General features: G+C 50.8%; 4 protein-coding genes across 4 annotated transcripts; 2 read left to right on the forward strand and 2 right to left on the reverse strand.

Moving 5' to 3' along the window:
- Nucleotides 1-813: 813 nt before the first annotated feature.
- On the forward strand, nt 814-5,451 carry GDB1 (bifunctional 4-alpha-glucanotransferase/amylo-alpha-1,6-glucosidase; the record flags this gene model as incomplete). The annotated part of the gene is made up of 1 exon (XM_064872806.1): nt 814-5,451. One exon carries the CDS (start codon nt 814-816, stop codon nt 5,449-5,451), a length of 4,638 nt encoding a protein of 1,545 aa, XP_064731464.1.
- Nucleotides 5,452-6,775: 1,324 nt separating this feature from the next.
- Nucleotides 6,776-7,956, reverse strand: LSP1 (lipid-binding protein; the record flags this gene model as incomplete). The annotated part of the gene is made up of 3 exons (XM_064872807.1): nt 6,776-7,573; nt 7,632-7,765; nt 7,839-7,956. 3 exons carry the CDS (start codon nt 7,954-7,956, stop codon nt 6,776-6,778), a joined length of 1,050 nt encoding a protein of 349 aa, XP_064731465.1.
- A 730-nt stretch (nt 7,957-8,686) lies between these two features.
- On the reverse strand, nt 8,687-11,996 carry PMZ80_004383 (uncharacterized protein; the record flags this gene model as incomplete). Its single annotated transcript, XM_064872808.1, has 3 exons — nt 8,687-8,727; nt 8,786-11,557; nt 11,606-11,996. 3 exons carry the CDS (start codon nt 11,994-11,996, stop codon nt 8,687-8,689), a joined length of 3,204 nt encoding a protein of 1,067 aa, XP_064731466.1.
- A 970-nt stretch (nt 11,997-12,966) lies between these two features.
- Nucleotides 12,967-14,143, forward strand: SSU1_2 (Plasma membrane sulfite pump involved in sulfite metabolism; the record flags this gene model as incomplete). The annotated part of the gene is made up of 2 exons (XM_064872809.1): nt 12,967-13,241; nt 13,291-14,143. 2 exons carry the CDS (start codon nt 12,967-12,969, stop codon nt 14,141-14,143), a joined length of 1,128 nt encoding a protein of 375 aa, XP_064731467.1.
- Nucleotides 14,144-14,173: the final 30 nt, after the last annotated feature.

Below are 14,173 nucleotides of genomic sequence, written 5' to 3' on the forward strand. Positions count from 1 at the left end.
ACTACTACGGCAATGTATCGACGATACAGCTTCCATTGCTGGTCAGTGAACCTCAATCTTGCATGCGAGTGTCGGCCCGAGTTCAATTTGCACACTCTCAGGGGACACCTGAGTAGTAACTCGTCCCTGTTGTCTGCTCATCAGCCATGCAATGAAAGACTCTTTGCTGGTATACAATCTGTCCAGCTTGTTATGGACATACCGGCAAGTTGTATAGACGTCCCAGACGTCAATGCTCAAGCACTCTTGTGCCGCAACTTGGGTGAGATAAGATGTTGTTTAGCGCAAGTTTCCATCCGTGGCGCCCCGGGTCCCGTGGATGAGTTGGCACCGGCGCCCCGCTAGCATCTCCGGATCGGCTGCAAATCCGTCGTTTCAAGCATGTGAAAAGCGTCCGAGATGGTTTAAAAGCGACTCGGTCGTGACGCCATTGGCTGATCTGATAGGCGTTGCTGTTCGCTAAGAGCGCATGGCAGGCGGGGCCGGCTGCATGAACATGCCGGCACAACGAGCGATCCTTGCTGATCAAGGAACAAGTCAACAATTTTTCCTGCTTCGACTTTCGAGTACGCGACGATACACTGCTGCAAGGTACGCCTGGGTAAGAAGCGGTCGCAGCTTCAATACCAAGTGTCAGGTTGTGCCTGCCGTCGTTGCTTCTTGCCGCGTGAGATCTGGGATTTTGCTTTCGGGTCTGAAGCCTCCGTTCTTGCTTCTTCCCATTGTCTTTCGTTGAGCTGGCTAAGATCCATTGTGTTGGCTATTCGTTCACATCTCTATCCTATAGTACCCTTAGAACCAATCTAGCACAGCATGGCTCCTCCTCAGACACGGCAGGGCAGTCGGACGATATACAAGCTGCCAATAACCGATGCCGGCGCACCCGATGTGCCAAACCAGTATGTCTACCTGCCAGCACCGACCTCACCGCCATACCATGTGCGGTTCGCGATCGAAGGCACGAGCTCAATATGCCGAGAAGGAAGCTTGTGGGTGAATATCCCGGCAGAAGGAGAAGAGTTCGACAGGTCGAAGTTCAGGCAGTATAAGCTCGAGCCGGACTTCAACAAGACTCTGCACATAGATATCCCAATAACGAAAGCGGGCGCATTCTCCTTCTACACTACCTATACTCCGTTGCCTGAATTCAACACCGAGGCGGTCAAGACACCCGAACCTACCAGGACCGAGACCTTCTACATCGATATCGAGCCTTCTTTGCTGGTTGGCGGATCAAAGCTACCTCTGGACTCGCTGGGCATCATGTCGGTAGTGTCCAAATTTCTGGGGAAGTATCCTCAGGACTGGGACAAGCATCTGAAAGGCATCAGCAGAAGAGGTTACAACATGGTACATTTTACTCCACTTCAGCAACGAGGTGAATCGAATTCGCCTTACAGCTTGTTTGACCAACTCTCCTTCGATCCAGAAATGTTTCCAAAAGGGGAGTCTGATGTCGCAGATATGATTAAAAAGATGGAGAGCGAGTACGAGCTACTGTCGTTGACCGATGTCGTGTTCAATCACACAGCCAACAACAGTGTCTGGCTTGAGGATCATCCCGAAGCCGGTTACAATGCAGAGACAGCCCCTTGGCTCGAATCGGCTCTTGAGCTCGACAACGCCCTGCTTGCCTACAGTGACAAGCTCGCGGAACTGGGCATGCCAACAGAGCTCAAGACTCCCGAAGATCTGAACAAAGTGGTTGGTGGCATTCGGGAGCATGTCTTAGACAAAATGAAGTTATGGCAATATTTTGCTTGTGATGTCGAGACTGATGCTCAAGCTGCAGTCGATAGCTGGAAACAGGGCAAGAGCAAAAGGCCAGACCCATCGATCGCCAATGCTGGATCGTGGTCACTCTTCGAGAAGGCGGACTATCTTAAAAACAAAGGTCTGCTCAACGGGCTCAGGATAGATGGCAGATTCTCAAGGAAGATCGATCCTGAAGTTGCTGCTTCCATGCTGACTGCACTACACGGTAGCTATACTGCTGAGAAGGAGGGTCAATCACTGGAGACAATGAAGTCTATGCTCAACGAGTTGAATCTGCCATTCTACAGAGAGTATGATGATGACTGCAGTGCCATAATCGAGCAGACCAAGGGCCGACTGCAGTACACACGCTTGGATGCCAATGGACCCCAGCTAGGTGCTTTTACAAAGGAGAATCCTCTGATTGAGACCTACTTTGCAAGACTACCGTTGAATGAAAAGACCAAGAAGCACAATCCTAAAAGCCTGGCACTTGCTGTCAACGGCTGGATCTGGGCAGCAGACGCTATGAAAGACAATGCCGGTCCTGACTGGCGGCCATACCTAAGAAGAGAGCTCATACCGTGGAGTGATTGTGTCAAGCTCAGATACGGAAAAGGTCCAGAAGATAACCCTTTCTTATGGGAATTCATGGGCAAGTACTGCCGACTGATGGCCAAGTACTTCACCGCGTTCCGAATTGACAATTGCCACTCGACGCCAATCCATGTTGCTGAATACATGCTTGATGAAGCCCGCAAGGTCAGACCTGATTTGGCTGTATTTGCTGAGCTCTTCACCAACAACGAGCAGACAGATCTCGTGTTCATCAAGCGATTAGGCATCAGCGCACTAATTCGAGAAGCAATGCAAGCGTGGAGCACTCAAGAGCTCAGCAGGGTCGTGCACCGCCATTGCGGCAGACCGATTGGCAGTTTCGACATTGACCTACCTACGCCTTCCAAGAGTCCCGCTAATGGATACACCAACGGCGATTCTTACTTTACTAGGGAAATTATCAAGAACGTGACGGAAAGTCCAATTCATGCGCTGTTCATGGATTGCACGCACGACAACGAAATGCCAGCACAAAAGCGAGACGCTCGCGATACACTACCAACAGCAGCACTCGTCAACATGTGCGCCTGCGCAACTGGCAGTGTCGTTGGATTCGACGAGATTTATCCAAAGATCGTTGAGATCGTTCATGAGAACAGGCTCTACTCTTCCATTAGTGCTGAAGGTGAGGTCCATCTAGGCCAAGGTGAGGGCGGTATTGCTGGCTGCAAAAGGCTCTTTAACCAGATTCACACTCTGATGGGCAAGGACGGCTACACCGAGACTTTCCTAGACCACCAAGGGGAGCTCATCACACTGCATCGCGTGCATCCAGGGTCACGCAGGGGCTACTTCCTCATCGCACACACCGCCTTCCCTGGCTCAGGTAACGGCAATGGTGGCCTGAAACCGGTTCATCTTGCTGGTACTAAAGTCAGACAGATTGGTGCTTGGACTTTGGAGGTCGACCAGAGCGAGGAGGCCAAGAAGGCTGCTCTAGGAGATGAGAAGTATCTCGAAGGCTTGCCAGCCAGGACGAAGAACATCAAAGGAACGAGGATTGATTCTGAAAATGGCAGTACCACAATTTACGTGGACAACTACTTTCCACCGGGTTCAGTAGCTCTTTTTGAGACATGGGTACCATCAGCAGAACATGCTTCGGGTTTGAACAACTTCATCGCAAGTGGCACTGAACAGGCGTTCGGTGAGCTGGATCTGATCGACCTCAATTTCCTCCTCTACAGATGTGACGCAGAAGAACGTGATTCAAGCAATGGCAAGGATGGTGTTTACACTATCCCCAACCATGGGCCTCTTGTCTATGCTGGTTTACAAGGATGGTGGAGCGTGCTTGAGCCAATCGTCCGGGAGAACAACCTTGGACATCCTCTGTGCAACCATCTTCGTGATGGAACATGGGCGCTCGACTTCGTCGTCGGCCGAATTGAACGGATTTCCAAACAAGAAGGCTATTCGAGGTTACAGCAACCAGCTCAGTGGCTCAAGGAAAGGTTTGACGCAGTGCGAGAAGTGCCTAGCTTCTTGCTCCCTCACTACTTTGCCATGATCATCCAGGTGGCACATGAAGCTGCATTCAGAAGAGGCGTAGAACTTTTCGGGCCAAACATCAGGAACGGCCAGCCATTCTTGCAGCAGCTCGCAATGGTCAGTGTGCAACAAACAGGCTATGTCAAATCTGCATCCCTCTGGCCGAATAAGCTTGTACCTTCGCTCGCGGCTGGTCTACCTCATTTCGCTGTCGAATGGGCACGATGCTGGGGTCGAGACGTGTTCATCTCTCTCCGAGGCTTGTTCTTATGCACAGGACGATACGATGAAGCCAAGGAGCACATCGTTGCGTTTGGCAGCGTCCTGAAGCACGGACTCATTCCGAATCTCCTGAGCAGCGGCGCTCTTCCCCGATACAACTGCCGCGACGGGCCGTGGTTCTTCCTACAAAACGTGCAAGACTATACAAAGATTGTGCCTGATGGTATGTCGCTGCTGAAAGAAAAGGTGCCACGTCGGTTCTTGCCCTACGATGATACCTGGTTCCCCCATGATGATCCACGAGCATACTCGAAGGAGTCAACCATTGAAGAGATCATCCAGGAGATCTTGCAACAACATGCATCTGGCATTTCCTTCCGCGAGTACAATGCTGGGCCAAACCTCGACATGCAGATGAAGCCTGAAGGTTTCCAGATTGACGTCAATGTCGACTGGGACACTGGCATCATCTTCGGTGGCAGCCAGTACAATTGCGGTACTTGGATGGACAAGATGGGCGAGTCCGAGAAAGCTGGCAGCAAGGGTGTGCCAGGTACACCTCGAGACGGTGCAGCCGTTGAGATCACTGGTCTGGCCTACAGCGCACTTCGCTGGGTTGCGGAGATCAGCAAGGCAGGCAAGTACGCTCACTCTGGCGTAAAGACCTCGTCTGGCAAAGAAGTCACCTTCGCGGCATGGGCAGACAAGATCAAATCTTCCTTCGAAAAGTGCTATTGGGTGCCGACAGATGCCTCTGAAGACAGCAACTTCGATGTGGACAGCAAGATCATCAATCGCCGAGGCATCTACAAGGATCTCTACAAGTCGGGCAAACCATACGAGGATTATCAATTGCGACCTAACTTTCCCATCGCTATGACTGTTGCACCGGAGCTGTTCACACCAGAGAGGGCGTTGCGTGCGCTGAAGATAGCAGATGACGCGCTCCTAGGCCCAACTGGTATGGCTACACTTGATCCTTCAGATATGAATTATCGCCCGTACTACATCAATTCCGAGGACAGCACAGATTTCCTGACTTCCAAAGGACGGAACTACCACCAAGGGCCCGAATGGCTGTGGCCAACGGGCTTCTTCCTGCGAGCTCTTCTCAAGTTCGACCTCATGCGCAGAGATGGCTTAGAAGGCAAGCTAGAGTCCTTCCAACAAGTGACACGGAGGCTTGCAGGCTGCAAAGCGGCTATCAAAGAGTCACCGTGGAAGGGACTTGCCGAACTTACGCAGAAGAACGGCGAGTACTGTCCAGATTCAAGCCCAACTCAAGCTTGGAGTGCTTCGTGTCTCATCGATCTTTTCTACGACGCAGCGACGCTAGGTCTGGATCTAGGCGTGACCAAGGAATAGAGATCAACAACCAACTCAAGATCCATGCGACACCGATGTGAGTTTCTCATGTCAGCAAAAGAAGTGCTACAAGATGTCATAATACACAAAATGAAAATGACATCCGATTTCATGTCGAGGACTGACGGTTCGGTGCGCCGATCAGTAGGTGAGCTTACTGACTGGCGACCGATGTGTGCAAAAGTTGCATCATGCAGCGAAAGTCAACCTGCGCCTCGACGGGCTTCAGCTTCGGTACTAAGCGATGGTGCCGTTACATTCCAGCATACCTACCGCACTGTGGAACAAGATGGGGAGGGTCCTGACATTGTCGAGCATCAGAAAAGAACACGACACATGTCTTTTGGAGGAGAATTTTGGGTTTCAGCCGACTCGTATGAGGAAGGCTGTAGGATAAGGAGGGCTTCGACTCTTTCGAACAACATATCCTAGACGAGACGATATCGATATCTGCATAGACATGCCCTAGACTGAACGACTAAACGCTTCACGGCTGATAGAAATAGATTATGAATACCTAGATAGAACGCATGAGTTATGACACTATTGGAACGACCCGTGAGCTCGCGCCCCAGCAATATGCGGATTGATTCCTTCATCGAATCTCAATGCAATATCCAACGTATCGTCAACGTACCATGCCCAGCAAACATGCTCGCAGCGCCGCTGCTTTCGTTCAGACACTGGCCGTACCCCCTGGGAGCCGTCAGTCAGCCTCTCGTGTACTGTAGATTGTGCGGACCTTCTTCTGCGGGTCGTGCCTTCCTCCTCCTCCTGACCGATCGAGCCTTCCTCCTACGTTGATCGTACCTCCCTCTTCCTCCTGTGTTGATCGTGCCTGCCGTCTCAACATTGCCCCGGTCACGCCTTCTACCTAGTACGCGCACTGACTACACCTTCTTCGCATAAGTAGGCTTCCGTCGCGCCTGCGTTGTGCTACGGTATTTGGTTGTCGCAGTGAGGTTTGTGAGACAACAGCATGCTGGTAGAACATTAAGGGGACCATCTAAGAAATGTGCTTTGTGCCTCGATGGATGGGGAACACATCAGAAAAACAAGTGACGTTTATGCATTTCATTATGGGCTATATGCGTTTTGTACTATCTCGTACCATCCTTCGTAGCGCCATCAGGACGTTGACATCATCGAGCACCTGCGTACAGTATTCCAATTGGGTATTCCCTGGTTCCTTCTTCCTTCGATGACAATGACAATAACAAAGACGATAAAAGACTATTACCACTTCGTATCTTCAGCACAATCCGCAAAAGATGTGCATCGACAGCTTGCACATCGTCGTACCTCAGCACCAGCCATGACAAGCTTAAGCAGTAGTCGCCTCCTTATTGAAACTCGTGCTCTCGCGGCCCCTGCTACTCTCCATCTCCTCATCATCCTCATCCTCATCTTCATTCTCGTACTCTCCGTGCTGGCTCGCTGGGACCCAACTGTCCCTCTCACCAGGCATAGCGTTATCCTGCTGACTGAGATCATGACCCTCTCCATTGCCCATCTTGTTCTTCCGTCTCTGAGACAACGTCCTGGCACGAGTAGACAGAGACGCCTTGACCGTGGCCTTAGATTGCACCCAGTTCGTAAGCGCATCCTCGCAGTCCTGGATGATTGCCTTGGATGCCTCATACCCATCATACGCCGGTCGAGATTCACCCGGTGTGACGGGTGTGTCGTCCACAAGTTCGAGGAGATGAGATCCAAAACCCGCAATAATAGCCATCTTCTCACAATGCTCCCTCAACGCATCAAACTGGTACGTAAACGCCGCCTTGAGTTTCTCCCGTGTAATATTACTCAGCTGTGCCTCCGCGACCAAAGACTCAGCCTCCGCACGAACGAGTTCCTGCTCCAAGACCACGATTCGGGGACTGTTGGGGTCTTTGTATTTCAGCTGTGCGATCTGATCTGTGATCTTTTGTTTGCGGTCCCGACTGGGTTGGACGGAGGCCTCGATGTTGCGGATGGATTTTATGGTGACGCGGTATTGGTCGTAGCGGTCGACGAATTGGTCTTCTAGTTCGCCGATTTCGTAGATGAGGACGCCGAGTTTGTCGGTTACGTCGCTGACGTCGTCGTCGCAGCCTTCGCCCCAGAGGGAGAGTTGTTGCTGTTGATCGAGCGTTAGCGAGATGTTGTAGTGGGGAAAGTATAGGAGAAGAACTTACAGCGACTTCCATTCTTTCACGACCGACGAGCTCCATTGTTCGCATGACGTTCTTTTCCATCTTGACGAGTTGGGTGAGCTTTTTGGCTAGATCGGGGCCGAATGCGCCGGCTGCTTTGCTGCGGAAGTTGTGGCCTGAGATGGTTTGTTAGTATCGCTATTCTACTTGCTGTTGTTGCTGGTGAATGTGATAGGATGGTGTGCTTACCAAAATTGCTTCGGCCGAAGAGTCTGCCATGCTTGGTGGATGAGGATGGTGGAGGTGGTGTCTCGATCTGCGATGCAGTCGGTGCGCGCGACTGGCGCATAGAATATGTTCGATGCATTTTGGGTATAGGTTGTGGTTGGACTTGCTAAGAGCAAAGATAAGGTAGAGGGTGTAAAAGTTGTCGCACGAGGCGGTAGTAGATGCGCGCTCGTCGAATGAAGTTCTCAAGTCTAGATGTGTATATGTTCGCTTGTCGGAACAATACGATGTTAGTGATATGAGCTTGGGGAAGAATACAAAGTCTGAAAGGTCTGAATAGAGTTGGCAGTAATAGCTTCTTCTGTCTCACAGAAACAACACTTCTGCGACTGATGACGTCGGAGCTGCTTTGTGTAATTTCACGGCTGGGCTCGGAGACTCGGCTCCTCCACAAACAACCAGCGCCACAGCAAAAGCTCGAACGATGAGGTCAGTTGGGGAAAAAGGATGCGCTCTCACCTTCACATGTGGTTGGTTCAAGATAGTCGCTACAGTCAACGACAGAGATACAGACTACGAGCTTGAAACAATTCAAGATTCAGAACTGTTATATCAACATGCAGCTGTTCGCTTTGAGGCGTAACAATTCAACTCTCTTTGCGCCCTCAGAGATCGTCCATGGTGGCACAGCAACCAGTAGCTCGTCGCTTCGGCTTTCTTTAGCCACTGACGCAGGCCGAAATTGCTTGTCCTATCGCTAGTCGCCCACGTAACTTTCTAGACTCTGCCGATCCAAACACTTTTGCCTTTCGTCTCGCAGACGCCGAACTGCTCGATTTGACCCTGCGACCAACCCCTGTACGAGCAGTCTAGAATCCAAAGCAGTTCTCATCTTCAGTGTAACCCCAATCTAGACAGAGTATTAGCTTGATCCGGTTGCTATGGTGCACAGAGTCGCTCTGACTTACCTTTTAGTGCAGGCAAAGCTGCTTTCTGTATCATGCCTGGAGGACCGCACAGTAAAACCACACTATCCTTCTCGGGCGCGAACAACCTCTCCTTAATAATATCTGCGTTGACATGGCCAGAGAGACCTCCTTTCTGCTTCCAATCATCTGCATCCTTGGGATGACTTAGAACGTGGGTGATCTTGATCTTGCCTTGACTCTGCTTTTCTGCTTCGTCGAGCTTCTCGTGCAACAGGATATCGTCTTCTGTCTTGTTAGCGTCCACAATCCGTACTTGAGTCTTGCCATCGTTCTCTTTGAGGATGCGCTCAATGAGCGAGTATCCTGGTGTTAGACCACTCCCGCCTAGGACCAAACTGATTTTGCTGAAATGCCGTTCTTGCCCTTCGATATCGAACTTGCCATTACCGAGGTACTCAATCTCTCCTGTCGGACCGCAAACGTCCACGCTCTCACCGATCGGCAGTTCGAGCAAGAAGTTCGAGAACGCACCTCCTGGCTGGTTCTCGTCAGGATAGTAGGTCTTCACCGTCAGCTCGAATGTTCCGTCGTCATCCTTCTCTGTGATGGGCCTGGTAGGTGTATAGGATCGAATCAGCAACTTGTCCAGCATGTGAATACCGAATTGGATATGCTGACATGTTCCTAGGCCAAGCTTCTTCCTCGATGGATCGCCCCTGTAAGAGAAGGTGTAGGTGAATGTATCTTCCGAGATCTTCTTTCTGTCGACCAATTCGACTGGAACCCATTTCTTGCTTTGTAGCAGTGTATCTGATGGACCTGCTTTAGCTGCCTGTTCAGCCTCCGCCTTGGCTTGCTCCTTCATGAATTGCTGCGCTTTGTCAGTGACCCGACCAATAACACATTCTGACAATTTTTTATGCGCATATTCATCGTGTATGCTCTCGAAAGAACTCGTGACTTCAAGCGACAACTTTCCTGCATTGGCTAGCAATGTAGCCGAGCCACCTGGATGCCAAGATAATACACTTGTTGAGTCATACACATTTCCGTTGATCACTAGCCAGCAATCTTCTTTGCTGTTATGCTTCTCAACCTCTTGCCTCGTGAATTGCTTGTCAGGTACTCCGCTGTCTTGTTTAGCAGCTGCAAGTTGGTTTTCAGTAGATGGCTTCATCCATCCTTCAGAGTCCTCTTGATGGAACGGGTGTCTGAAGACTAGCTTGCCGTCCTCGTCTGTATCCGTCTTGACCTTGTACCATCCGTTGTTCATCATGCCCATAGTATTCCACACGGGTTGCTCAGGCTGAGTGTTTTTGAATACGTTGAAGCAGCGGACTATCAATGCGTCAGCACGCACGAAATGCGCCGCATCAATGTCAATGTGCCAATAGATCCACGTCCAGAACTTGTTGCCGTTTCGAATAGGACGATCAGGAAACTTGCGCACGCAGTATAGCCATGTATTGCCTCCATCAATGGACAATTCGACTCTTTGAACCTCGTGGCCAGCTCCATCGTACGCATAGCCTTCGACTCTATACGTGTCCTTCTCTAGTACATCGACAAGGTCAAGCTTTTCTCCTTGACCAGGGTGAACGATGACACTGTTGAGATTCTGCTCGTTGCATGCTGTGCTTGGGTGATGAAACATGGTACGAGCGAATTCTCCATCCTTCTCGGTAATGAACGATGGCAAAACCCGGTTGTCCCAGATATGGTAGTAAGAGTCATTTTCATGGTCTGTGACCCAGACTCGTGCTAGCCACTTGATACATCGTCCACCGACCCACCCAGGAATGATCAGTCGTAGAGGGAAGCCATGATCGGCCGGCAGCTTCGTATTGTTCATTTCATACGCCAGGAGCACGTCATTACCTCTGTCAAGTGCGTAGTCGAGGGGTATGGAAGTCTGGTATTTGCCCTCGCTGGGCTCATCAGCGCCTTCGAAATTGACCCACTTTCTCTGGCCATTCCGATTATCACGCTCTACACCGGCCGCCTCGAGTACTTGCCAGAGCAAAGCCCCTTTCCAGTATGCGCAGCTGACAGCACCTGGACCCCAATCAAAACCTTTACTCTTCTTGAGTTTGTTCAGCTCTCCTCTTCTATTGCCATCACATGCAAGTGCAACTGGCATGTTGATTGGCTCGAATCTGCCTGCAAGGTCATCCATGCTCAGCTTTAGAGCACCGTCGCACACATCCAGGACGTGTGTGTCCCAGAACAACCTTGGAACAGCTCCATGATTCCTCACATAATGGAGCTCGTTCGGAGTTATCAGACCTGCCTTGAACATTGCTTCGAGGCGTGGCTCGGCATTGAGAGGATGCTGTCCTGTCCGACGGACTAAATTTCCACTTCGAGGAATCCAATTGTCCGGCGTCATTGCGTCCTGAGCTTCAATCGAGATGTCTTTGTGCTCTGCCTGGTACTTGACAGGTGAGTCTTGCTTGCCGTCATTTTGCTTGAATGCTATCGTTTGGTCTCGTTCATGTTGTAAATGCCTGAGAAGGGTTATCTCTTCCGGAGAATATCTCTCTCGTAGCTTTTGATATTCTGTCTTGTGCTCGCCGTTGCCGTTCTGTTGGCCTCCATTCTGGTCCGAGGACCCGTCTTTCGACTTGCTGTAAGCTCCATTTTGCTTGTCAGCTGCTTTGCCAGTCGACCTCCGCCAGCTTTCCTCGTCATCATTCTGTTGCTTGTCATTACTGTCCTGCTGGTTGGTGTCACCATTTTGCTGCTGTTGCTGATTCTCTTTCTGTGCTTCCTTCTTCTTCTGCTCCTCCTTTTCACGCTGCTTGATGTTCGCTGCAACACTACATTAGCGTAGATTCAGGACCACTTACGTTTGCATACCCGGCCAATCCTCCTCTTGCTTGACCCAGTCTTCTCGAGCAGTGACCACGAATCGGAAACCTGGAGGGTAACAATCCGGTCTATGCTGATGAAAATCTGTCTGATGTTTCATTATGTCCTGGAAGTTGAGCAGGGCCCCCTTGCCCGCTCTGTCCTGTAAGTCCTTGTATTTCCGTATGGCCTCCTCTCTGAACTGTCGGTCCTCGTCTTTCTCGTACGGATCATGGTCTCCATCGTGGGTGTAGCCTGGGTTACGACCCTGCGCATTGCGATATCCTATCCTATGATGTAGATTATGTCCTTTAGCCCAGTTCGGCTCTTCGGCAACTTCTTGAGAAGAGGATCCTGGATGTTTAGAAACCACTGCGGTTGTCAGTTTGTTCCAAGGCATAATGGTAACGTTCAGGCAGGCTCAAGTAAACAGTGGTTTGGCAGCAGCTAATATAGCGATTTTCAAGTCTGAGAACAGGCGGTGTTCTCAATGAAGATATCACCCAGTTGTACTCGCTCGGTCTGGCACATTGCTTTTCTTGCCTTCCGTTTGCGACATGATCTGAAGCTTCCAGCTGGCCATCCAGCGAAGTTGACATCTGCGCATTAGTGCACTCCATGGACACCGAATGACGAAGCCCGCTGAAGGCTTCCAAAGCTTATTAGACACAAGAAGCCCAGAGGAACAAATTGAGACTGTGGTTTTGTCGTCATGCAGCAGAGTGAAGCTTCCTCCCAGTCGTCAGTGGTCGATTTTCGTGCTCCGCGGTTGCCAATCCAACCTCGCTAAATAACCCCGGCAAGTTCGTTCCGGATCCTCAACCTAAAATTCCTGGCAACTTCGACCCATCAAGCACATTTCTCCCATCGAACATCTAACATGTCCATACTACAAACCCTGCATATTCCTCTGCACGGCAGACTTGAGATGTCCTTGCCTTGCTGCAAGACAAATTCGCCTCGTCGGACATGCACATAAGTGTACTAGGTGTAAAGCTCATCAACACGCATCCTAGCTTCCGTGACAGAGGTTCGAGCACGCCCAGAACACCTGGTGGTCTCGATTCAAGAGCTCGGACACTCGTTGCATAGCCGCAGACCAAACATGCGCACACCACAGACTGGCTTCGCAAGTTGGGTATCTCGAGAGAAATGGAGAGAGCGAGTACTTACCTTAGACCCTTCGTGGTACTTGGTAAATATGGGCACAGGAATCATAATCCAGCTGCTGGCTTCCAACTTCCCCTACCCAGCACAATGGCTGCGGACCATAGGCTATATATTCTGGGTAATTTCATCTCAGCTATAGCTTGGCTTATGCTGACAGACAGCAGATATTGGACATCTGCCTGTTCTGCTTCTTCACGGCAATGTCTGCTGCCAGAACCGTGATGTTCCCAAAGGTCGCACTTGCAATGCTAGATGATCTTCAGCAAACCTGCTACCTGGGAGCTGTACCGATAGCCTGGGAGACTATCGGAACAGGCCTGGTCATTTTCTATTCCAGTCACGAGCCTGCCGTATATGTGGCCCAGATCTTTTTCTGGATTGCTGTCGTCATGACTCTGCTTGTGACCTGCGGAGGAGTCTATGCCCTATACCAACGGCAGGGCCAGCATAAGTTGGATGAGGTGAACGGAGCATGGTATGTTCCTACCCGGATCCCCAAACAATGGAGGTTCTAACGAACACAGGCTCCTCCTATTCATACCCATGATTGTTGCTGCTGCCTTCGGCTCAAATCTAGCCAATGCTGTATCCCTCAAGAACGGCTCAGCTGTGCTTGTGGTATCCTACCTCATGCTGTCTCTGGGTATTGGCTGTTCCTTCTTGGTTCTAGGCATATACCTCTGGCGACTGATGGCCTCACGGTTGCCTCCGCAAGCAACTATTGTCAGCACATTCGTCCCTGTTGGCCCCCCGAGTATGGCTGCGTATGCTTTTGTTAACCTTTCCGTGGCTCTTGCTCGGAACATCACCCTGGGGTTCTTCACCTTCAATCAGAGTTGGGAGCCAGCTGCGACCGAAGCAACTAGAGCGGCTGTAGCAGAGATGATCATGTGGGTTGGTGTCCTGGGTGCGTTGTTCCTCCTTGGATTTGCTACCTTCTTTTTGATTGAGGCTGTCGCAGCGGTCGCAACAAAGGTACCGAAAACCTTTAACATCGGGCTTTGGAGCTTCGTGTTTCCGGTCGGCGTCTACGCCAATGCTTTCTGTCGGTTGAGCATATTACTTCGTAATGAGGGGATGAAAGGATGGGCGGCGACTTGTGTGATGTTCACTGTGCTGCTGTGGTTAATGTGCGCCCTGCTGACTACTTACAAAGCTGTGCTTCGTGGTAAGCTCTTCTTTGCTCCTGGTCTGCAGGGCTGGGTCGAGGAGGAAGAGCTGAAAAAAGTATCGGAGCGGAAAGGACAGCCTAAGGAGGATACTCTGGACGCTGTGCAGTCGAAGAGTGGGAGGGGCATGACGAGACGTCACCCACGCAATGATGGTTCTTATGAGCCCGGTGCAGTGAATGATCGTCTTCCTGGTGGTGCAGCCTGAATAACCCCGTTATTTGCTGTCGGATCATCA

This window comes from Knufia obscura, assembly GCF_036327395.1.
Source record: "Knufia obscura strain CCFEE 5817 isolate CBS 148926 chromosome Unknown scaffold_4, whole genome shotgun sequence".
Lineage (NCBI taxonomy): Eukaryota > Fungi > Ascomycota > Eurotiomycetes > Chaetothyriales > Trichomeriaceae > Knufia > Knufia obscura.